The 26261-nt window shown below is 42.4% G+C and overlaps 1 protein-coding gene across 1 annotated transcript in view; it reads right to left on the reverse strand.

Moving 5' to 3' along the window:
* Nucleotides 1-26261, reverse strand: part of IDUA (alpha-L-iduronidase) — a 205583-nt gene continuing 179322 nt past the window's right edge. The window contains exons 8-14 of the mRNA XM_040324363.1: nt 22393-22609; nt 17797-18012; nt 13852-13973; nt 3955-4080; nt 3446-3522; nt 1230-1330; nt 1-231 (exon numbers count right to left, since the gene is read on the reverse strand). Coding sequence (XP_040180297.1) covers nt 140-231; nt 1230-1330; nt 3446-3522; nt 3955-4080; nt 13852-13973; nt 17797-18012; nt 22393-22609 — 951 coding nt within the window. The 3' untranslated portion in view covers nt 1-139. The remainder of the gene's footprint in view (nt 232-1229; nt 1331-3445; nt 3523-3954; nt 4081-13851; nt 13974-17796; nt 18013-22392; nt 22610-26261) is intronic.

Raw genomic sequence — 26261 nt, forward strand, 5'->3', positions numbered from 1 at the left:
TTCATGGATTTTTCTGAACATTTTATTTAACAAAATTAGAGACGAGTTACACAAATTAAAAAATATGATTTACAATATTCAAAACAGTGCATCAGAGACCATTTCAAAAATCTTTAGGCTTTGTGATCATTATTTTCAACTAACTGTACATCACTGAAAGACTGTAGGGACCTGGTATGTTCCAGAAGTTAACAGCACGGACTCTGTAGTATCCAGATACTATGGCTGTGTCTGAAGAGAGAAGGATATTTGTCACTCTTAAAAAAAACTTGTTACAACTTGTGAGTTTATCATAAAAATAAGAAACGGTTGTCTATATTATGGAACATTCAGCAGCCATTGCTATATAACAAGTCTAATAAGAGCTAATAACTTGATCTTTTGATTCTAATTATTGCTTAGTAATATTGAAGAGTATTTTATCCTTGTTTTCCAACTAGTGAATAATAACATTAGGCCGGTTATAGACCGGTTGAATTTTGTCCGTATCATGAGCAAAAACTGAACAAACTTCAATCCATCTATGGACAGGCTGGTTGTTTGTCCAGCAGACTTTCAGGTGTCTGCTAAAACTATAAAATAATAAACACTCTCCTTTAAGCACATGCTCTTATTGTTGTTCCCCTATGACTGGAGCATTGTCAATAGTTCTGGGGGCTGATAATGATGTACAGATTTTTTATTGTACTTGTGATTACAACATATAATTATTGGTTTTCTATGAAATTAGTACAGGTGCCCATACATTTTACTTATTAGTCTTCCTAACCAGCTTTTTAATCAGGAAGAATGGATAATAATAGTGTTTATGATGCAGTGCACTGCATTCCCAAACAAGTGTTCTTGGGGAACAACATTTTAGTCCAATCATTACTGTTTTTTCCTACACTGGAATGGTCTCTACATGGCTCCTCTCTATTAGCCTAAAAAGGTGCTCCCATGAGAATAACGAGTCCTGACATGCTAAGATGGTGATATCGTATATACACGTTCTCCAATATATTTTGCTAGGTTTAGTACTGAAAGGCTTCCAACCCACTGTGGAAGCACAAGAATGCATAATTTCTGTTGATTAGCTCATATGTTTCTGTCAATGGTTTCTATCCATATGACAAAAAATGTGTATGCAGCTCAGCTACAACAATAAAAAAGGCAATCCAGCTCTTGTTACAAGAAGCAGTAAGCCTTTAAATCAGAAAATAGTTCACATAAATTAATATATAACTTACCTGGACTATATAAGAACAAAGTAAAAATAATATTTCTTGTATTTATCTGGTTGAAGATTAGGCCATCTGATGAATATTCAACTTCATATGTTTTCAAACATCTACATAATATAAATGTATTACAATTACAACATATGACACTTTTACATACACCAAAATGCATACGTAAAAATAAATTATTATTTGATGTAAACAGAAGATTAACAGCTATAGGACAACATGTATAAATTTACAATACTTGTGAGGCATTTCAATTCATTCTTAGGTCGGCCATACTCAGTTCGAATCTCAGCAGGTTCAGCAAAAAATATCTGAGATTCGAACCGTTAATGGGCAGGCTGAATGTATCAAGATCGATCAACTTGGGTGCAACCAGCATGACAGATTCGCTTGCGATTATCGCAAGCGGGCGCTAAAGCCGCTAGTGATAATCACTGACTTCTCTCGACGAGGACGGCTTCCCCTGCCCCCCCTCGCTAGGAGAAGACAATTGTTGATTCACCTATGAGCACTGCCTGGGTTGATGGGGGAATCGTGCAAATTTACACAGTGTATGGCCTGCCTTAAAGTGAAGGATGTAGTATGTGTATGAAAAAAAATGCAGACAAATGGTTACAGTATACTGTATATATACACAATTTAATTGCATGATACATGTTTTATCTGCAAATGATTCTGCCTAGCCATTTTTTGTGATACACACTTCTGCAAGTCGGTAAGATCACCCTGCTACTTCCTGGTTTAGCATAAGTGAGTCAGATGTACTGCTTTCTAGGTCACCAGTAAGTGATTATGCGGTCTATCCTTTAAGGAGGCTGTAGAGGTAAAGGTGCATTGGAAGCTGCTTTTTTTTAACCTGAAAGCTGAATTGGTAAATGTTTGTCACGTTCCTGCCTGCGCAGTGTTGAAAAATATGTGTAAAAACCAGGCCTAGTTTTACAGAATAAATTTTTTTGCTCAGGTATAACAGTAAACATGTTTTGCTTTAAAATATTGATACAATATTTGCATGAAAAATCAAGTGCCTGGCATGCAGTTTCAGGATTCTTCTTGAGCAACTTAGGTGCCCTGAATCTAAATCTGCTCTAATATACAGGCGGTCCCCTAGTTACAAACATCCGACTTACAAACGACTCCTACTTACAAACGGAGGATGGCAGGAAGTGAGAGAAAATCTACCCCTAGGAAGAGAAATTTACTCCTGTAATAGTTATCATGGGAAAAAGGTACATCCATTGATGCTTTAACACAATCCTTGTTTCCACAACAACTGAATTTTTTTCGGACAGATAACGAGGTGAGATCTTAAGAACAGAGGCACAGACAGCAAAACAAATGTTACAGGGGTGTTAATCCTTCCCTATGCTATCCAAAAAGCTACACTTAAAAAACGTACTTGTTCCTACTTACAAACAGATTCAAGTTAAAGCGGAGTTCCAGGCTGTTTTTGTTTATTAAAAGTCAGCAGCTACAAAAAGTTTAGCTGCTGACTTTCAATAAACAGACACTTACCTGTTTCAAGGTCCAGTGATGCAGCCACACGGAGCCCTGCTCCTCTCCCCCTCCTCCTCTTGGTGCCTCCATTGATACTGTGGGCACTCGGCCATGACAGCTTGCAGGTTCATGGCCAGGCGCACACTGCGTCTTTTTCATTGGCTGCAGGTGCTGACTGAATGCTGGTTTTCCAGCATGACCATTCCACAGAAGCCAGATGTTTTGAGCAGCTTCAGTTGAACAGACAGCAGTACACACGTACTAAAATGTGTATGTGTATACCCAACTTAAGTGCAGGCAGGCAGACATACTTGCTTTTGCACTGATTCACATAAATCAATCACATCACGTGTAAACGCTAAAGAGAAAATGTTTTATGAGAACATCATCTTTGCTTTTTCAAAGAATGAAACCCATTTTACCCAGGAACAGTTGGATGTGTTTTCCAGATATCAAAAAAGTGCACATTGTTAGTGTATCATTTCACTTTCGGTACACAGGACTGGCATAATTTTTCCAAAAGCAGAATATTGTACTGTATTAGCCATTGATTGTTGCAGAAAGTTTACCTACTACCAAAGACATTGGGTATAAGATGTACTATGTTAACTCTAGGACCATTAAAAAGAAGGATTAATTGTAATCGACTGAAAAGTTGGGCTACTAAGAGTATCAACCTGAATGGAGATAAAATCTGTAAAAGGTTATAACTATCTATTTACCTGGATATTACCAGCTCATCACTCCAAACAACTGATACCTGCCCACTAAAAAGTGGAATGATACGAAGATGGGTGACCTTAGGAGAAAAAAATACAATATTTAGACTTACTTTAACTAGAACGTATTATGAAGATGATTCACTACATGTTGATAATATATGAGCTGCACCATCATCCACATTCTTCTGACCATTTAGTCTCAAAATGGTATGTGCTGTCTTCACTGCCAATATATCATTGCTGTCCAATAGGAAGGAGTAGGCAGTGCAGATGGATGTGATGACCATAAAGGATATGATTCAAATCTTCTTTATAGAACTACCTAAGATGTGTCTACTAACCAGACCAGGAGCAAGCTCACCATAATAAAATTATCATACCACTTGAGAAATACACTTGTATAAAATACTTGTACACATGAATATTGATAGCAAAATAGCCAAAAGCCTATTCCACTAAATCTCTGTACTCTGTTGTAAGTTATCCCAATATACAACTTTCCTACTTACCCTTCCAGGCGGAGATTGAGGTTGTTCACATATGTGAATAAGAAGCACAGATGGTACTGGAAGTTTTACTTTCAGAATCATATGACCTTTTTTGGGGAATGCAGTTGGCTCTTCCATGATTGGGTCCTTTGAACAAAATAAAATTAGTATGCAAATGTTTTACATAGGTTAATGTATGAAAAAAATTACTTGTGTTGTGAGAAAATATGGGGACTGACATTGTTGGTTTCCATATTTTCACAGCTGTGTTTTCTTTAAAACCCCTCACAGACACTAAACAAGCATGCAACACATGACGAGTAAAATTAGCATTCCTGAGTTACAAGCACTGAACACATAGCATCAGCTAAGCAACAGCTATTGTAACTAGGGATGAGCCGAACACCCCCCTGTTCGGTTTGCACCAGAACCTTCGAACGGACAGAACGTTCGCGCAAACATTTAGAACCCCATTGACGTCAATGGGACTTAAACGTTCGAATTCAAAAGTGCTCATTTTAAAGCCTAATATGCAAGTTATTGTCGGAAAACGGGTTTGAGAACCCAGGTCTTGCCCCAGGGAACATGTATCAATGGAAAAAAAAGTTTTAAAAACTGTAGTTTTTTCTGAAGCAGTGATTTTAATGATGCTTAAAGTGAAAAAAAAAATGAAAAATTCCTTTAAATATCATACCTGCTGGGTGTCTAAAGTATGCCTGTGAGGTGGCACGTGTTTAGAACTGTCCCTATTACTATAAGAAAAAAAGTCATTTAAAACTGCTTGCGGCTTTAATGTAATGTCTGGTCCCTGCAATATGGATGAAAATCATTGAGAAAAATAGCATGGTTTCCCCCCCCCACTCCCCCCAGGTCATTACAAGATCCTTTGGCCCTATATACTTTGAACAGCATTATACAGGCGGTGCAAACAAGACAGGCACTGTAGGTTTGTTGTTAAGTAGAATCTGTTTGTAATTTTGAACTGGTACTTTTTTTAAAGTGTAGCTCCAGCCATAAAATCTATTTTTAAGCTTTTCTGAAAACATAGAGAAGAGTTATAACTCCTGTAAACATTTGTTTTGCTGTCTGTGTGCATCTGTTCAGAAGATTGCAATTCACTTTCTGTCCCAATGACAAATGATGTTTTGAAAATTTGTTTTTTTTAGTGAAACAAGGATTGGTGATAAAGCATCAGTGGACAGGAGACACCTCTTACAGAAGAGAATTTCACTTCCTAGGGGTAGATTTCCTCTCACTTCCTGTTGTCTCCTTACGTTTGCAAGTAGGAGTCGTTTGTAAGTTGGATGTTTGAAAGTAGGGGCCTGCCGTATATACTCTGCAGAAATTTGGGCCCTAGGTGTTGGTGTTGCCACAACACTGTAAGCCCTCACAGTTAGTCTTGGTGGGCGCTGGAACGCCCTGCTGTGTGAACTATTATATTAAGAATTGTAATTACATGCCATTGTTGAACAGTGGTAGAAAAATTGGGCCTTTGGTGCTGGCACTGGTGCCACAACTCTGTAGGCCCTCACAGTTACTCTTGGTGGGCACAGGAATGGGCCCTGCTGTGAAATAATAGATCAAGAATTGTATTACATGCCCCTGTTGAACAGGGGCAGAAAAATTGGGCCTTAGTTGGTGGTGGTGCTGGTGCCACAACTCTGTAAGCCCTCACAGTTACTCTTGGTGGGCACAGGAATGGGCCCTGCTGTGAAATATTAGATCAAGAATTGTAATTACATGCCCCTGTTGAACAGGGGCAGACAAATTGGGCCTTAGTTGGTGGTGGTGGTGCTGGTGCCACAACACTGCAACCCCTCACAGATACTCTAGTTGTAGCGCAGGAATGAGCCCGCTGCAAAGTATTGCATCAAAAATTGTAATTACACGCCCCTGTTAAACAGGGGCAGAAAAATTGGCCCAGAACCAAAAATGTTCTTACAAGCTATTGGCATGATCATTGAGAAGGAAAAGGATAGTCAATCAGCATAACAGGATAGTCACTCAGCATCAGCATAGGTAGTCTTGAAGGGATCTGACATTTAAAAAAAAATTACTCAGTTACATCAGCATTGGGTGGTGATCCAAGCCTGATTAATTTTTATGAAGGTCAGTCGATCGACCGAGTCGGTGGAGAGGCGCACCCTGTGATCGGTTACAAAGCCTCCAGCAGCACTGAATGTGCGTTCTGAAAGAACGCTGGATGCAGGACAAGCCAGTAGCTCAATTGCGTACTGTGCAAGCTCTGGAAAGTGATCCATCCTCAAGACCCAGTAAGCCAGAGGATTTTCGGTGGGAAAGGTGTCCAAGTCTGATCTTGCCCCTAGGTATTCCGGCACCATGTAAAACAGACGCTGGCGATGGTTGCTGGAACCGGTCATACCTTGGGGCTGCGGACTAAAAAATTGTCTGAAGGCATCGGTCAGACGGCCACCTTCTCCACCGCTATTTCTGCGACTGACCGAAGCCTCAGCAACACGTTGTCCAGGACTTGGATTTTGTAACCCCCCAGTCTCTGGGAACGCGTTGCACAGACCTTTCTGCAAGGCCTCCCGAAGATGTTTCATCTTCTGCTCCCTCTGCGTCGGCAAGATAAGGTCCGCAACCTTATTCTTGTAACGTGGATCAAGGAGAGTTGCCAGCCAGTAATGATCCCTCTCCTTGATAGCACGAATACGAGGATCCTTCCGCAGGCTTTGCAGGATCAGGGAGGCCATACAACGTAGGTTTGCTGAGGCATTCGGTGCGGAGTCCCCTGGGTCACTGAGGACGTCAGGATCCGCAGCCACCTCATCCCAGCCACGTACAAGTCCATGGGTTCCTTGGGACTGTAACTGATCCCTTGAAGACTGCTGCTGATGCTGAGTGCTAGGCTCCACCTCCATGCTGACACAATCCTCCTCCTCCTCGTCCTCTTCCTGTGTGATAGGCGGGCAAGCAGGAACACTGTCTGGATAAAGGGGGCCTTAAAAGGTAAGGAAGTCCTTCTCTTCCTCCCTCTGTTCTGCCTCAAGGGTCCTGTCCATTATTCCACACAGCGTGTGCTCCAACAATAAGAGGGACAGTCTCTCTGATGCATGCACTGTCACTGCTCACCATCCTTATGGCCTCCTCAAATGGTGACAGGACAGTGCATGCTTTCCTGATCATGGCCCACTGGCGTGGGGAAAAAAGCTCCCCTGACCCAGTTCTGCTGCCATATTGGCACATATACTCATTGATGGGTGCGTGTGCAGCCGCTGCAGCATGGCCAACGTAGAGTTCCACCTGGTGGGCATGTCACAGATTAGGTGGTTCTTGGGCAGGTTGTATTCCCTTTGGAGGTCTGAGCCGAGCACTGGCATTATATGACCATCGGAAATGCACACAGACTTTCCTGGCCTGCTTCAGGACATCCTGTAAGCCCGGGTACCTGCCCAAGAATCGCTGCACCACCAAATTAAGGACATGAGCAAAACAGGGCACATGGGTCAGTTGTCCCTGTCACAGGGCGGAGAGGAGGTTGGTGCCATTGTCGCAAACCACCATTCCTGGCTTAAGCTGGCGTGGCATCAACCATCTCTGAGCCTGCCCTTGCAGAGCTGACAGAACCTCTGGCCAAGTGTGGCTCCTGTCCCCCAAGCACACCAGCTCAAGCACCGCATGACATCTCTTTGCCTGCGTACCTGCGTAGCCCCTTGAACGTCTACGGGGCACCGCTGGTTCCGAGGACACATCAGCACAGGAAGAGGCCACAGAGGAAGAAGAAGAGGAGGGGGTGGAGGAGAGAGGTGTGTCACAACCAGTAGTAGCATTTCCACCCTGGCTTTGGCCAATTATGGCTCTCCGTTTTTTGCTCTCCGATTGGCCAAGCATGCGGGTCATAGTGCATGCTTGGCCAATCATCAGCCAGCAATGCACTGCGATGCCTCAGTGAATTATGGGCCGTGACGCGCCACTCGAATTTGGCGCGAACGGCCCGTAACGTTCATATTTCGACGAACGGTCGAACATACGATGTTCGAGTCGAACATGGGTTTGACTCGAACACGAAGCTCACCCCTAATTGTAACAATGAAAAGTCTGCATTGGCTTCTTGCATTTTTGTTTCATGAACATACTCCATTCAAGTACCTTTGTCAAGGATCAGGCCATTTAGGAATAATGCCATTTCCACTAACAAGTGCCATTTAGCTTTTTGAAAGTGCAACCTGCCCAATCTTCCTTGCTGCCAATGAAAAAAATGAGGGAAAGATGCCAACAATCACAATGAATATATATATATTTATATATTTTTTTTCCCAAAGACATGCTAGCAAGTTAATTGGCACCTGTCTAAATTGGCCCTAGTATATGTATGTATGAATATGAGTTAGGGACTTTAGATTCTAGCTCCTTGAGGGTAGCGACTGATGCGAATATTTATGTAAAGCGCTGCGTAAAATGATAGCGCTATATAAGCATCTGTGATAAATAAATGGTATATATACTATGGCCCGGATTCACATACCTCGGCGCATAGTTATGCCGGCGTAGCGTATCGAATATACGCTACGCCGACGTAGCGCAGAGCGGTGAGGACAGTATTCACAAAGGAAATGCTCCCAACGTTGCACCGGCGTAACGTAAATTCCTAGGCGTAAGCCGGCCTAATTCAAAGTAGGTGGAAGTGGGCGTGATCCATTTAAATGAACAGTGACCCCATGCAAATGATGGGCCGAACGAACGGCGAATGCACCGTCCCGTGGACGCTTCCCAATGCACTTGCTCAGAATCACGTCGGAACGAACGCCCAGCCCTATTCACGTACTACGTAGACGACGTAAAATACGACGGCTGTGTTCCCTGGTGCATTGATGCTGCTGAATTACACCTGCTTTATGAGGCATAACATTACGCCGGACGTACGACTTACGTACACCGCGTATCTTACTGCGACGGGCGCAAGTACGTTCGTGAATCGGCGTATCTCAGTCATTTGCATATTCGAAGCGTAAATCAATGGGAGCGCCCCTTGTGGCCAGTGTAAATATGCGCCCACGATACGACGGCATAGGAAACTTACGTCGGTCGGAAGAAGCCTAATTTCAGGCGTGTCTTGCTTTCAAAGTCAGGCGCATAGATATGACGGCGCATCTGTGCACTTACGCGGCGTATCTCGAGATACGTCGGCGTAAGTGCTACGTGAATCCGGGCCTAGGTGTGTGTGTGTATATATGTATGTATATATATATATATATATATATATATATATATATATATATATATATACATACACACACACATACACAGTGGTAACTTGGATTACAAGCATAATTCATTCCAGTAGAATGCTTGTAATCTAAAGCACTTGTATATCAAAGTGAGTTTCCCCATAAGAGTCAATGGAAATTTAGATAATTCGTTCCACAGTGACTGCTATTGTATACAGTAACGCATGTGGCCAGAGGTGGGGGGAGGGCGCCGGAGACACTCGGAAACACTCAGAAAACGCTCAGATGCACTCGGAGACACTCGGCAATGGAGTGTTTCCAAGTGTCTCAGAGCGGCTCTGAGCTGCTCCGAACGTCACCGGCGCCCTCGTACCTCTGGCTAAATGCAGTACTGCACACCCCATTGGCTTGAATCCTGCTCGTCTTGTGAGGCAACACTCCCAAACCGAGTCAAGATTTAAAAAAATAATAGCTCGTAATAGCTTGTATTGCAAAACGCTTGTGAACCACGTTACTCGCAATCTGAGGTATTACTGTATATATACACACATACACCTACACACACACACTGTATACATATATACAGGGCTGGTACATGGATTTTTGACACCCCAAGTAAAACCTAATTTTGTGCCCCCGTTAACTCCACCCCCGACTCCGCCCCTTTGCCCTACCCATGTACACAGTGGAGATTTTTGTGGTGCCTCTCTACATATTTCTTTAGTCATGGTCCACAGGCCCGCATCTGCACCTCTGGACCCGGCCTAAAGACAGATAGTGGTGGCACTGGCTCGCTTCCTCGTGCCAGCCGTGGTCCGCAGGTATATGGAAAGGCTAGGGTAGTATACAGACAGACTAGGGTAGTATATAGGCAGGCTAGGGTAGCATATGGATGGGTCAGGGTAGTATATGGGCAGGCTAGGGTAGTTTATGGGCAGGCTAGAGTAGTACAACTCCTGGCAATAATTATGGCATCACCACTCTTGGAAAATGTTCATTCAATTGTTTAATTGTGTAGAATAAAAACTAATTACAGAGTGCCTCAAAACTATTTTCATTTAACATTACAACCGTCTGGCTTTTAGAAACACTGAGAAAAAAAAGTGTCAGGGCTGGGCTCAGCCCTTCCTTTTCAGAGCTCTGTGCTCAGCTGTCAGTTAATTAACAGTACTCTTCATTCTACAGTGACTCACCTGGTCTTCATTTCCTGCTCGTCAGCTAGCCCTGCTGGCTATTTAAACTACCTGGTCAGAATTCCTGTGCCTTCGCCTGGTCAACATATCCGGATTCTCTCTGCTGTGTTTTCCCATTAAAGACTTTTGCCTGGCTGACTTCCCTTCTGGTTCCTGATCCTGTTTACTGCCTCTACTATGCCGATTTATAGATTCCTGTTTCACTGGGTTGTTCCTACTTCCCGGTCTGATTACCAAACCCTGTTTTGTTCAGTATAAAACAAGGGGGGAACTAATGCGCAAACCAGCCTAACCCGGGAAAAAATATATATAGTGGTACAAATAAATTAAAAGTTACAATCAAGCAGCAGCCACAACTAATAGTGCTCACGCACTGACAGCATATGATAGACAGGGGGATGTAGTGGCGCTTGCAAATACTAAAAACCGACAATAATTTAAAACAATAAAATATTCTAAACAATGATTCCTAAAGTATGAGAGTGAGTCCGTCCTCTACTGGGGTAAAAATGTGTAACACTCGAGGTCTATGCCCAAAGAATACCATCCAACATCAATAATTAGATGTGGAAGGAACTGCGAGTGAATAAATAATGAAATCCAATGGATAAAAGTGCCTGACTGGCCGCACAGTGTACATGGGATAATAATCCTTTTTTTAAAAATATGTGTCATAAATCCTTAAAGTGCTTGATGAAAAACAAGTGCAAAGTGCTAATAATTAAAACAATAATAGCAGTGAATGAAAGCTCCAGCTCTCCTGGAAAGTAGTGGTTAATTACTAATTAGCAAACACATGCAGGAAAAAGCAACAACTGAAAAGAAGTCCAAAAATGCAAGTGTCCTAAAAACCTAAACGGTTCAATCATAAAACTGTTGTTTTTCTGTGCAATGAAAAAGATATAATAATATAATAATAAAATAAAAAATAAAATAAAAAAATAAAAAAATAAAAAAATCATAAATAATAGTCCAAAAACAGATAGTACAATATCACTGCAGGATTAGTGATAGTGAATAAAACTATATCCAGTGCACAATCAAGTGATAATGAAATATTAAAAATAAAGTCCAAAGTGCAAAGTGCATCTGTGCTCCATTCAACAATTCAGATGATCAGTGGTTAATTCAGTGAAGACTTGTTACATTGTGCTCATTCAATGAAGACTTGTTACATTGTGCTCATATGTCTGTGAATCAAACCAGCCCGATTTTCCTCAGTGTGGGGATTATTTTTACCAGCCTCTTACCTTCTTGAGGCTTTTACCAAGCCTGTAACAGGAGCTGCTCTGCAGTCACATAAATACAATCCAGGATCCAAAGACGGCTCACACTCCTCCCCATTCAGGCTCTCAAAAAGAAACACAGGAATGCCTCCATAGCATAAAACCACAGGATATCAGTTTAATAAAGAAAAACGAATACACTCACAAACATTGCTGTGTTAAACAGCGTGTGTACAATCGAGTGTCACCGCTCTGCGGCCGCAAAGCAGGTGACTTCACCAGCAAGCCCTCTGTGTCCTCCTCACGCGTATCGCGACAGCCCTACGTCGCTTAATCATAGGATCCTATGATTAAGCGACGTAGGGCTGTCGCGATACGCGTGAGGAGGACACAGAGGGCTTGCTGGTGAAGTCACCTGCTTTGCGGCCGCAGAGCGGTGACACTCGATTGTACACACGCTGTTTAACACAGCAATGTTTGTGAGTGTATTCGTTTTTCTTTATTAAACTGATATCCTGTGGTTTTATGCTATGGAGGCATTCCTGTGTTTCTTTTTGAGAGCCTGAATGGGGAGGAGTGTGAGCCGTCTTTGGATCCTGGATTGTATTTATGTGACTGCAGAGCAGCTCCTGTTACAGGCTTGGTAAAAGCCTCAAGAAGGTAAGAGGCTGGTAAAAATAATCCCCACACTGAGGAAAATCGGACTGGTTTGATTCACAGACATATGAGCACAATGTAACAAGTCTTCATTGAATGAGCACAATGTAACAAGTCTTCACTGAATTAACCACTGATCATCTGAATTGTTGAATGGAGCACAGATGCACTTTGCACTTTGGACTTTATTTTTAATATTTCATTATCACTTGATTGTGCACTGGATATAGTTTTATTCACTATCACTAATCCTGCAGTGATATTGTACTATCTGTTTTTGGACTATTATTTATGATTTTTTTATTTTTTTATTTTTTTATTTTATTTTTTATTTTATTATTATATTATTATATCTTTTTCATTGCACAGAAAAACAACAGTTTTATGATTGAACCGTTTAGGTTTTTAGGACACTTGCATTTTTGGACTTCTTTTCAGTTGTTGCTTTTTCCTGCATGTGTTTGCTAATTAGTAATTAACCACTACTTTCCAGGAGAGCTGGAGCTTTCATTCACTGCTATTATTGTTTTAATTATTAGCACTTTGCACTTGTTTTTCATCAAGCACTTTAAGGATTTATGACACATATTTTTTAAAAAAGGATTATTATCCCATGTACACTGTGCGGCCAGTCAGGCACTTTTATCCATTGGATTTCATTATTTATTCACTCGCAGTTCCTTCCACATCTAATTATTGATGTTGGATGGTATTCTTTGGGCATAGACCTCGAGTGTTACACATTTTTACCCCAGTAGAGGACGGACTCACTCTCATACTTTAGGAATCATTGTTTAGAATATTTTATTGTTTTAAATTATTGTCGGTTTTTAGTATTTGCAAGCGCCACTACATCCCCCTGTCTATCAAACCCTGTTTTGACTACGTTTGCTCTGTTTGTATCATTTTACCATTTTATTAAAAAGTGTGATTTTTACTGCACTTCTGTTTCAGTCTGATTCAAAGTTCCTGACAAAAAGAAAGAAAACTGTAGGCAGCTGCAACTGTTTTTGCAGATCAAGCAGAGGAAAGAAATATGAAATCACTCAATTCTGAGAAATATTATGGACTCACCATGTACTTTGCATGGGGATGTTGGCAGTGTTGTCCCGGCAGGAGTGCGCTCTGATCCTGCAGAGTGCACGCGCAGCCCTGGACATCACTGGAAAGGAGGGGAAGTGAGTGAGTTGCGGAGGGAGGAAACAGGGCAAAACACTGGCGGTAATGGGGCTGGCGTGCTTGCTTAACACGCCAGGGGCACACCGGTGCAGCACCCCCTACTGATGTGCGCTCTAGGCCAGCTCCGACCTTGGTAGTGCCAGCCCTGCATATAAATGTATATATCAATAGCTATTTATATATATCTAGATATTCCTGTAGATCTCTCTCTCTCTCTCTCTCTCTCTCTCTCTCTCTCTCTCTCTCTCTCTCTCTCTCTCTCTCTCTCTCTCTCTCTCTCTCTATATATATATATATATATATATATATATATATATATATATATATATATATATATATAGATAGATAGATAGATAGATAGATATATATAGATATCTAGATATAGATATAGATGTATACATACATACAAACACACAGTTAAAATAAGCTTATGAAAATATTAAATAACATTTTAGAATCAGATTATCTTACCTCTGAATCACGTATTTGTTTAAATTCTTTCGCAGTTGGGAAGTCTGGACTTCCAACCTTTTGCCATTCCAGAAATGGGTTTGTTAATGCATTATCAATGTAATATATTACATACAAAAGATCTGAAATGGTAAGAGATAAATTTGGTTTGTATGGTAAATGATATGTAGCGAATTTGTGCAATATATACTGCTAGATTTGTTATATAATGATTATTAAACAATAACTATTGTATAGGCTGCATTCATACTGTATGTTTTCTTTGTTTCGCATATTTTCCTTTCAGTATTCAAGGAGAAATAGAACTCAAGGGTCACTGACTCTTAGGTTAAAGACCTAAGGGTCATACCTGAGAAATGCCACATTAATAAGGATTTCCTGACCCTGAAAACTGTATCTTACATATCTGCACTACATTATCACCTCTTGTTAGCCTGCATGCATTCTTCAGTGTCCCAGAGTAGGTTCAATGACCTTAATTTTATGAGCACATTCCGATCATTAAACAGATAAAGGAGTGAATATGGCACAGTAAAGAAGATGAACCAGTTTCTCAATATCTAGGAGGCCTTTTTTATTTGTTCCACCCCAATTTATAACTAGCCTTTGCAGTAAGATACACATGGGAGGGCTTTGCAAATCACAAACATACATAACATTTCCTAGCACACTTACTAGCTAACCTGCAAAAAAAAAACACAAATAAAACAAAAAAAACTATTTGACTAACAACTCACAGTAAAACAGAGGTTTTAGTTGCATACATGGAAGCTGCAGAGCCTCGCCAAGGCTCCTCCATAAAGTGCGGTCTTAACACTATATTTGAAAGTCTCCATATTGGAAAATACATAGCAGTGGATAAATTAAGGGCAGGTATGCCTGAAGGGATCCCACTCCTCTTAAAGCCAGCCATACACAGAGCGAATTTCTGTCCTGCAAACCACGGCATTCTCTCATCAACACAGACAGTGTTGACAGGGGAATCTCTTCTGTCGAGCCATCAGTGAAGCCGGCTCCATCGGGAGAAGGCAATCATTATTGCTATCAGCTACAGTATACCAGCTGCTAGCGATAATTGCATGCAAAATCTGGCAGGCTGGTTGTACCCAACTTGATTAGTTGATCCACTTGGTACATTCAGCCTGCCCTTCCTTGGTTCAAATCTCAGCTGGTTCCTGCTGAACTGACCTAGATTCAAACCATCTATGGCCTGGCCTTAAAGGCACAGGTACACATTAGCTGCCCAGCAAGAGTACAATAGCAGCTGACGGCATCCAGTCCCCACTCTAAATCTAATGAACAAACTATACAAAAAGATATCTTAAAGCAGGGATGCCCAACCTTTGAAGAGCGAGGGCCACTTAAGTGACTTGGTAACCGGTCGCGGGCCACAATGAGGGGAGCGGGCGGATGACAGGTCTGTGTCCACTCTTCATATGAAGAGCAGACACAAACACAGTCCACTCTACTCTATGGGCCCTTCGATCCGATCCACCCATGTGGAAGGTGATGGATCCCCTTCTGGTTTATATAGCTGATCGGATTGGAGGTAGGCGGTGCACCTGCAGATCAGTTTGAAAGCAGCCCAGTAACCACTGCAGAATAGATATGCCCCGATTTGGTATCACTCCACCTGTGACAGGAGCTGGTGCTATACAGGAAGCATCAGCTTATGCGGCTCTGCTCCGCAACCGCTTGCTTACTCTACCATCGGCTTCATTCACAACACTGATGCTCTGGAATGACGGATCGACGATCAGCGATCTGGGCTTGCCAAAAAGCCATCCCAGAGCAGGAGGTCGCGGGCCACATCAGAGGGCTCTGCGGGCCACATGTGGCCCCCGGGCCACTGGTTGGGCACCCCTGTCTTAAAGGCTCCTAAGCATGTCTCTATCATGACTAGGAGACTATAATGTATTTGTGTCCATTTTATTTTTAAGCTTATCTCTTGTCAGGCCCCCCCCCACTAGCTAACTTCCCAATTAAAAAAAATATATATTTGCCCAGAGATAGGCTTTACATTTTATGCTGACAAATTCCCAGAGCACTGTGGTTAGCTAAAGAGATATTTTAACATGGGCTGCCTGCTTTTAATCTTCAGTTGTCTGGCTTAAACTTTGAATAGAGCCATCTGAAAATGGATGAGTCACTGCAAACAAATCACTCACGTGTTTGTAAATTTCAACAAGTTTTTTTTTATATTTATTTTTATAGTTCTGACCATTATATATAGAGAAAATATAAACCAAACACGATACTTTTCCTTTAAACAGAAAAATATATAAATGCGGTACCAGGGGCTGTGCCAACCCAAATGTCACTGCACAGTTTCACCAGTGCCTCCTTCCCATTGGTAACCATTCACCAATAGTTTGGGAATGTTTATAGTTCTTGACTGCTGAAAAGGAAAGAGAAGGGGTTGCAATACAAAATTATCCTGGGTGAGAAGGAGGGCCTAGAGCTGCCTGCAATCATATGACGTAGACTCAGGGGGCCATAGTGTACATCACTGCCCTCTTATGGCTAGAATCAATGTGTGATCAATGCAACGACCTATATCTTGTATTACGGACTGTCATGCTACAGACTGTTACCTCTGGAGACATGCTTTATGGCTTATTCAAACTCATAGAAAAAAAAGGATTCTCTAAGCAGAAGCAGAATTCCAAGTAATCAAACTTAAATGTATATACCTGTGAATGAATATAGGCAGGGGTAAAACTATAGCCATGTGGCTGTTAAGATGTCTAGGAGGCAGAAGGTGCCTGGGGACAATGCTTACTGTGTTACTCAATGGCATCACTAGGCCAAGTGGGCCTGTAAGTGCCATGAAACATTTTATATCTGCACATTAAAATATGAACCTGATCTGCTGAAGCGAAATGATTTGTAAAAAATGGTGTCAATATTTAATATTATTATACAGGATTTATATACTGCTAACAGTTAGCGCAGCACTTTACAACATGAGAGCAAACAGTACAGTTACAATTCAATTTAAAACAGGAGGAATCAGAGAGCCCCATTTTTTAGAGCTTACAATCTAGGAGGGATGGTCAAGTGATACAAAAGGTAATAGATGTGGGCGTTGAGCTGATGGAGAAAATAAAAGTATAGCTGTTAGGTGGGGACAGAATAGGCCTCTCTGAAGATAAGTGTTTATAGGGATCATCTAAAAGTGGACAGAGTAGAAGATAGTCAGAAAGATTTGGGTAGGGAGTTCCATAGGATGGGAGAGGCTCTGGAAAAGTCTTGGAGGCGAGCATGGGGGGAGGTAATGAGGGAGAGAGCAGGAGGTTTTGGTAGGAATGAACAAAACAATTAGGTTGGTATTTTGAGATTAAGCTAGTGATGTAGCTTGGGGCAGAGTTGTGGATGGCTTTGTATTTTGAATTTAATTTGTTGGGTGAGCGGAAGCCAGTGGAGGGGTTTACAGAGGGGAGTAGCAGACACAGAACGGTTGGTAAGCTGGATGAGCCTGGCAGCAGCATGTATGATGGACTGAAGGGGGGGGGGGGGGGTCGAGGTGAGATATGACCAAGGAGTGAACTAGGATCATTGTGGTGTCATTGTTTAAGAAGGGGCGTATTTTGGAGATGTTGCCTAGGTTGAAGCAGCAAGATTTGGACAGTGATTGGCATGCGGGGACGGGATGATAGTTTTGCTATGGATCTTGATAGAGAAAACAGGGAAAGAGGCACGTGGCGGAGGAAATATTATAAGCACAGTTTTGAATAGAATTAGTTTGAGGAAATGGTGTGACATCCTGGCTGATATGTCTGTTAGTAAATTTGTGATACATGAGGAGAGTGATCCGAGGGGTAGAGAGATACATTTGGGTGTTGTCAGAGTAAAGATGGTATTGGAGACCATGAGCGACATAGAATGTTGTGCAACAAACAGAACATTAAAAGGGCTTGCTTAAAAAAAAGCTGAAAAACGTACCTTTTGATTTGGGGAAATTTGCGAAATTTAATGTTAAAAACGTTATATCTGTAGACGTTTTGTTATCATCAGATGCGTAAAGTAGTATGGTTGATTGCCAACTGTCAGACTGAATGTCTTTTTCAGGATCATGTGTGCTTGCTATTACTCCAATAATACTATCATTGATGGACTTATTATCATCTATGTATATTTGTGTGGCAATATGTACTTCACCTGCAAAAAAAAAAAAAATAGAAATAAATATATATATATTTCCTGGCCCAACTCACGTCAGTACACAACGGTTTAATACCTCCTCTGGAGCCCCAAAGCACACCTGTTCTTAGCTAAATAAAAGACAGCCCCTCCCCCAACTAAGGTGTTCTTTTTTGAACATGCTCCAAGCCACCTGTTGATTGCAGTTGGTAAGTAATTTGTTTGCTGCATCCCCCCCTGCCGAACCTACCCCTCCATGTTCAGTCTCTCATAGAATTGGAAGACCCTGAATGCTGGTGGTAAATTATTCTAAAAACTGCCCTTTGTGCCAGGGCCGCAGGCAAAATGATGGTTAAACAGCATTGATATTGTACAGGTGTGGTATTATAAAAGCTCTGTAATGTCATCATTGCCTATCCCTTGGGGGTTTTTCCTGTCTTTTAAATGCAGCTCGCCGTACTGCTCTCCAGGCTTCATCGTCAGTCCGAGAGCGGCTGTGAATGACTTCACAGGGGGCAGAGAGATGAACAGCATAGGATGAGAATCGCCAGTCGCCATGATAAAATGGCGTAAATGATCTTGGAGGTCTGGTATGGATTTGGGGGAGGGGGGGGGACATGTTGTTTTTACAAAAAGAATAGGCATGGAGTTGCCCTAATATCCATACCAGACCTAAGATCCATATTGCCAAAAGGGGGTGCTTTGCGGAACCTGGCCTTGGGAGAAAATCCGGCCCTGATGTTACTGCCAATGTATCTGGATATATTGTTGGCTATATATTATGGGGCAGATCCTCAAAGACATTACGCCGGCGTATCTGTTGATACGCCGCGTAAATTCAAATTTTGCGCATCGTATCTTTTGGTTGGTATCCACCAAACAGATACGACGGCATCTGTGTTAGATCCGACAGGCGTACGCCTTAGTACGCCGTCGGATCTAAGATGCAATTTTCCGGCGGCCGCTGGGTGGCGTTTCACTCGTTTTCTGCGTTGAGTATGCAAATTAGCTATTTCCGACGATCCACAAACGTATTTGGTGGCGTACTCAATGTCAAGTATGGCCGTCGTTCCCGCGTATAATTTTAAATATTCTACGTCGTTTGCGCAAGTCGTCCGTGAATGGGGCTGGACGCCATTTACGTTCACGTTAAACCAATGACGTCCTTGAGACGTCATTTAGCGCAATGCACGGCGGGAAATTTTAGGGATGGCGTATGCGCAGTTCGTTTGGCGCGGGGATGTGCTTCATTTAAATGAAACACGCCCCCTACTCGCCACATTTGAATTGCGCGCCATTACGCCGCGAGAGATAGACTACGCCGCCGTAACTTACGGCGCAAATTCTTTCTGGATTCAAACCAAACACAAGTAAGTTACGGCGGCGTAGCGTATCTCAGATACGCTGCGCTGGGGCAGATCTTTGTGGATCTGCCCCTATGGATGTAATGACTTGGCTCTGCCTTTCCTGGTTTAAATATAATATTTGATTAAATATAAGAAAAAACATTCCCATAGACACAGTCCTAAACCTTCAGCCTTCCCAGAAGAGTTTAAGCTGTTATAGTTGCAAAGTTGCAAAGGGTGAGCCAACTCAATATTGAACCCTATGGACTAAGACTGGGGTGTCATGTGCGTCTAAAGGCAGGCGTCCCAATACTTTTGCCAATATAGTGTATCTCCCTGTGTGTCACCAGAGTCATCAGAACTAGTGTCCTGATTGGAACAATTACTGTTCTGACGTTAACCCAAAATTTGGGATTTTCTTAAACTTTTGCTTTTAATGATAATGGCAAATAGGACAAATAGAGAGGGCGAATCTCCCTAACAGGGATTCTAATCCCTCACTAGACTATACAAATAGTAAAAAAGTGTCTTTGCCTTTAGTTATACTTTAAGAAGAGGGAGTAACTGAGAATTAGTATTAAAAAAAGAGAGAGGTGAAAGGGATTAATGATTAAAATACCTTGCATTGAATGGGACTCCATGAGGATTCGAATCTACATTTATTTTTGTGAATTAAGAGAGGGTTAATGAAAGGCCCCGTACACACGACCGAACATGTCTGCTGAAACTGGTCCGCGGGCCAGTTTCAGCAGACATGTTCGGTTGTGTGTAAGGCCGATCGGACAGGATTCCAGCATACATTTGCCCGCCAGACCGTTTTCGAGCGGGCAAATGTTTCTAAACTTGCTTAGAAACATGCCCGCTGGAATCCTGTCCATCGGACATGTTCGGTCGTCTGTACAGACTTACCGTACATGTCCTAGCGGCCCCCATCCCTCGCATGCGTCGAATGACTTTGACGCATGCGTGGAAGCATTGACCTTTCAGCGTCACGCACGTGGCCGCGTCATCGTCGCGGCGACGGCGCGAACACGTCACCACGCTGTCTGTCTGCGCGGATTGACTCTCATTTCTGTATGATGGTGTGTACAGCCATCATACAGAAATCTCCGGGCGGGCATGTCCGCTGAAAACGGTACGGCGGACCGTTTTCAGCGGACATGTTTGCCCGTGTGTACAAGGCCAAATGTATTTAGTTCCACTGGTCTCTCTCTGCAATATAATAAATGTTTGCTTTTGGGTTTAATAACACGTTAACGCCCATATCAGTGATGGCCAGTGGTAAGTTTTTTGGGGGGGGCTGCAAACATTATCACCCCACACCCCTGTCAGTTGGTCGGCGGGCGGGTCTTGTGCACTTACCCCATCTATGCAGCTCTTCACTGGTGGCTTCCCTTGTTTGGTGGCGGCAACAGCTTTCCCTTACTCTGATCTCCACGGGCATTGGCGGTTTCCATTTTCCTCTTTCCTCGGTGGGAAATCGGGAGTCTTCTCTTTTTGGTCAATCAGAAAACAGGTCTCAGACCTGCTTCTGATTGGCTGAATTGAGGATCAGAGTTACAACAGAGAATATTAATTCCCTGTTCTAACACCTGGGGGAGCTCATGGCGCAATGCTCTGTGCTACGAGCCCACCCTATTTTGAAGCCTATTAATGAGGTGCTTAAAAAAAACATCCCCACCGGCCGTGGATAGATTCCTGCTATGCATGAATCTTTCCATTAACCATATAGGGGGTGGCGTGGATAGATGGGGCGGCTCCCAGGCACCCTGTCATGGATATGCAGTAATGTCTGGCAGCTTACCTTTCTCTCCATGTGTTCAACTTAGAGTCCAGACATGCTCACCTGGCTGCTTTCATCATCTCTCCTCCCTGTATGGCTCCACCCCAGGCCATATCAGGAGCTCTATATTAACCAGTGCACCACAGGTCTGCCTTGCTGATCAATGTTGTTTGTTAAGCATTGTGTTTCTGTTTGCCGTGTGCTACGTTTATCTCTGTGTACCGATCTTGGCTTGTCCCCTCTCTCCTCTATGCCCTATGGAGCGTGAGCTGGGGGACTCTGGGGGCCGCGACCTGGATTCAGTTGCAGCTAAGGCCATCCTCACCACTAGAGGCTCTGGTGAATACCTGCTGAATCTTAGACTCCGTGCCCTGGGAATCTTGGGCTCAATCTTCCTGTGGGATCCCTGTTTGTACTCCGGTGGACCTGTCTTCCATATCCACTCTGTGTTCCATCTGCAGCAGTCTACCTTAGGGTTCAACTACCTTGTGGTGCACTCCTGACTCCAACAGGGTGCATCTGTCACCTGGCCACAGGTGACCTGACACACCCCTAATGGATGGGCCGCCACTGGTCCATACAGAGGAAACAGACTTAGATGTTGTGGCTGTATCAGTTTTCTTCTCTTTGGCTTTTTCCCCACCCTGTTTTCACCTGGTGATCTGGCCAGTAACAGACCTCATGTATTAGTGAGATACAACTCTGGGATGAGCACATGAGACACAGAAGTCTGTAACATTGTCAGTCTGAGGAGGAGGGTACTGTTAAATGTATAAGCAGATTTAGATACACTACCAAATTACAACCAAACTCCAGCTGGCAATTTATAATCAGTTACAGCAAACTGTTTGTTTTTCCTTTTGGGGTAAAGGTTTCACATGAATAAATAAAAGCTGATCATTAAGCACCCCTGCTAATGTCAAATGATCTGTATCATCCATGTAAACTGATACAGTCTGTTGGAGCGCTTTTGCTTTTGAAAAACAACAGACTTGCTGGCTAGATCACCAGATGAACAAAGAAGGACGAAAGCTTAAAAAGAAAACGAATACAGTCATCACATCTAGAAATTGGCAAGCTGCTTTTGGGTTTAAAACCATTTTAATGTCCATACAGAGGAACAGCCTTTCAATTATTGAGCAGGCAAACCAATTGACAGTCAAATTGTTGTCTAATACAACATATATTTATTTCTTACTTGACATTTTATTAAAGCTTAGTAAATTGGCATGTTTTGTTGTACAAGAAAAGATTAACACAAACATGTACCTAATAATGCCAGCAAGCCCATTACAGTCAGCACTGGTTTTCTCACCATCTGGACATGCGGGGGCTTAGTGTTGTTCATCTGGAATCTTGCTGTCAGTGTCCTCTGAGTAAAGTAGTGAGGGTAATAGTTCATGAAGGCATTATCGTTACTTAGCAAGCTGTAGTTCATTCTTTGACTATCATTTGACAGCATGTAGTCTAAGTGTTCATCTATTACCTAAAACATAGAAATCACAATAGTAAAAGTAAAAAAAAGTAATGCAACCAAACACAGACATATAAATAAATAAATACAATTTTGACACTCCTACCAGGCAGAATTAAAAAGAATGCCAACATAAATGAATATAATCGTACTACATCACACTAATTTATGCTTTTCATTTTTTATATATATATATATATATATATATATATATATATATATATATATATATATATAAAAAGTATGTTACATATTATGAACTGATGTCAAGGAACCACAAAGTACTAAAATTGGCCTTTGTTAAGCTTCCTCATCAGCTAAGCAGATGATGGAAAAGATCTTAGCAATACTTTGCCAGTGGTTGTCTTACTAAGAAGATAAAGCTCACCCTGTAGTTTATACCCAATTATATAAATACAGATACAACAACAACAAAACCAAACAAAAAAACACACATGTTTTGATACTTAGTACATGCACACGAAAGCGACCTACACATGCACCCATCATTAGCGTCTACTTAAGTGGATTTTCTATAAACCTGGTCGGTACTGTACATAAAGCCAGTTAACATAGGGTGGATTCACTAAAGACAAATAGACAACAGGGCTTATTTACTAAAGGCAAATCCACTGTGCAGTACAAGTGCACTTGGAAGTGCAGTTGCAGTAGATCTGAGGGGGACATGCAAGGACAATAAAAAAAAAAAAATCATTTTTCTTTGTACATGAATGGATGATAAAATCAGCAGAGCTTCCCCTCATTTCAGATCTTCCCCTCAGATCTATAGCGACTGCACTTCCAAGTGCACTTGTAGTGCAAAGTGGATTTGCCTTTAGTAAATTAACCCCTATGCACTCTGTAAATGCAGTTGATCCAGAGCAGCGGCGGCCAGTGGTAACTTTCTTTGTTTGGGCAGCAAGCAATACCCCCCCAGTCGGTCACCCGGCATATCTCCCATGCTCTCGACGGCGGCAGAATGCCTCTCCCTTCCACAGTCTCCACAAGCAACGGCTCTAGCTTCCATTTCCGACTTCTCGCAAGCCAATCGGGAGCCTTCTCTTTTCGACCGTCTCAGACCTGCTTCTGATTGACCGGATTGATTATCAGTGAATATTCATTTGCTGTTGTAACACCTGGGTAATCCAGGCACCCGACTTCCTGAAAGGGGCTGGAAACCTGAATAGGGGGTGACAGCAGTGGCCATGGATAGATTCATGCTATGCATGAATCTAGCCATTAATCATATAGGGAGTGGTGTGGAGAGAGGGGGCGGTACCCAAGCGCCCCTAATGGATGGGCTACTGCGCTAGAGCTTTGCAAATGAACGCAATCTCTGTTGACTTACATCCAATCGTGCCCAAGCAAAAATACAGTTTTCTTTTCCTTGCATGTGATTGGGTGTTCTTTGCAAAATGAAGCTTCACCTCATTTACTAAGCTCTGGAGCAACTGCACTTGCAAAGTGCACAATCTGTTTGCCTTTAGTAAAATGAACCCAATAAATAGTTAACCTTTCACTCTACGCAGCAAAAGGATAAAAAGAACAGAAATATTGTGTTTTTACATCATAACAGTTCACATTTTTTTTTTTTTAAGAGAGATCAAAAACTGAAACACATGAAAAAAATGACTATGGCACAACTTGTTCCTGGATTTTCCTGTTGGAAAAAGCCAGCTCTGGTGACAACTGTTCTACTAGCATCACAACAATATGCTGTGTCTAAGAGACAGGGGACAGGCTGCACATGCTCGGTTTGGTGTGTATTGCTAGAGAGGTTGTTTGTTTCTTGGGAGAGTGCATGTGATCAGCACAGGGCCAATCAGCACCGTCCAGACAGAGGATCAGGGAAGAATGAAAACTCCTCCTACAAGCTTTACTAGGAACTGACAGAAGTCACAAGACTGCTATATACTGCTGATGAGAAAATTATCAGTTTATATTTACTAAAATAATTGCATTTCCATGTTCTGTGTACTGTGGGAGACCAGAGACAGTGAATGCAGGGTCCTGGGTTTACTAACAGTAAAGTACTGTATTGAGACTGAACATGAATGCAAAAAGAGATGATTGTGGCATATACAATGAGTGATGCAACTGTAACTAAAAACATTGATATAACATAATTGCTGCACAAATCTTTTAGTAGTTTACTTTCATGAAAGCATACTTTTCACACCCGACTTTGCAGTCAGGTGTTTTTATAAAACTAGTAGTCCGGTATAATTTTCTGTAACTGTACAGAACTATCACTGGTTTGATGGGTTTTCCGTTCCCAGCAATGTTTCACTTATCACAATGCTGAAACCCTCAATGTGGGTATAGCAAAAAAGTTACATTTGCTAAAATCCTTGCAAAGCACTTACCAAGGTAGGACAGTTTTGTTCTCAGCAGATTTGTAATTACACGTTAAATGCTTAGCGGTATTAGTAATAGCTAATGTGATTACAGTGATAAAAGTACACCAATGTAGGAACAAGACAAGTACACAAATAAGAAACACCGGGCAACCAGGATAGTACCATGGATGGCAACAAACTATGGGATCTGAAGAGACGCTGGGTGACTTACGCCTCGTACACACGGTACGATTGTTGGCCAGCCGAGCATATGATTTTTGTCAAAAGGGGGTGTGCCAGGATCTCGTCTTGCATACTAATGGTACACAATTGTCATGCCACAAACATAACGTAGTGCAGAAGCGTCCCTGGGGAGGGGCAGAGGGGGCCCTGACCCCCCCAACATCATGCTGTGCCCCACCATGTGCCCCCCCAAAAAAAAAATTTTTTTTTTTTTTTTTGCAATTTTTGTATTTTGCTCCCCGAGAGGGAGAGCGTCCCCAGTCAGCTCTGCAGGGATTCCTCCCCTTCCCTGTGCTCACCGACACTGCATAATGCGAGCACTCACACAACCAGATATTCTAGCCTGGGCCGTGTTTAAGTGTGTGCACTGCAGACTGCAGTACACTGTAATCACTGAACTACATTATCTCCATCCCTTCTCTCCCCCCCATCTGTCTCCCTCCCCCTCTCCTGTTCCTGTTCTTTCAAAACATTCACAATTTACTTTCACTTTCAGTCAGGCAGATAATATACGGTGCAAATTTCTTTCCTGCATCCACAGATTGCAGGAAAGAAACTTGCATGATTCCCCCATCAACAGACAGTGGTGACAGGGTAATATCCCTCCTGCCCAGCAATTATATTCTCTCGACAAACAGTGATTATCACTAGTGACTATACAGCAACCACTAGTGATAATTATAAGAGAATCTGCTCATTAATGGTTCAAATCTCAGCCAGTTTCTGCTGAACCAGCTGAGATTTAAACTGTCTATGGCTGGTCTTAGCTCATAGGCAGCCCATACATTGATTAGCACTGTGGAGTGTTGGCTTCCTGGCGTGATCGGGCATGTGGGATTTCAAACACACCCGAGCCCATCTCTATTGGTTGTAGACAGTTGAGCTCCCTGCAGGTTGCTTAGCAGCAGTGGACCCTTCTCTGACATGCTGATCGGGATGCAATCCAGGTGATGCTCCCAGTCAAATCCTAGTCATAAATATCAGTGATTTTTAGGGCTGTTACTGATCAAAATGTTTCTGTTCGATCAATCGTTTTTTTTTTTTAATCGATTAATCGACTAATTTCGATTAATAAACGCACA

This window comes from Rana temporaria, chromosome 1, assembly GCF_905171775.1.
Source record: "Rana temporaria chromosome 1, aRanTem1.1, whole genome shotgun sequence".
In the NCBI taxonomy this organism is placed as follows: Eukaryota; Metazoa; Chordata; class Amphibia; order Anura; family Ranidae; genus Rana; species Rana temporaria.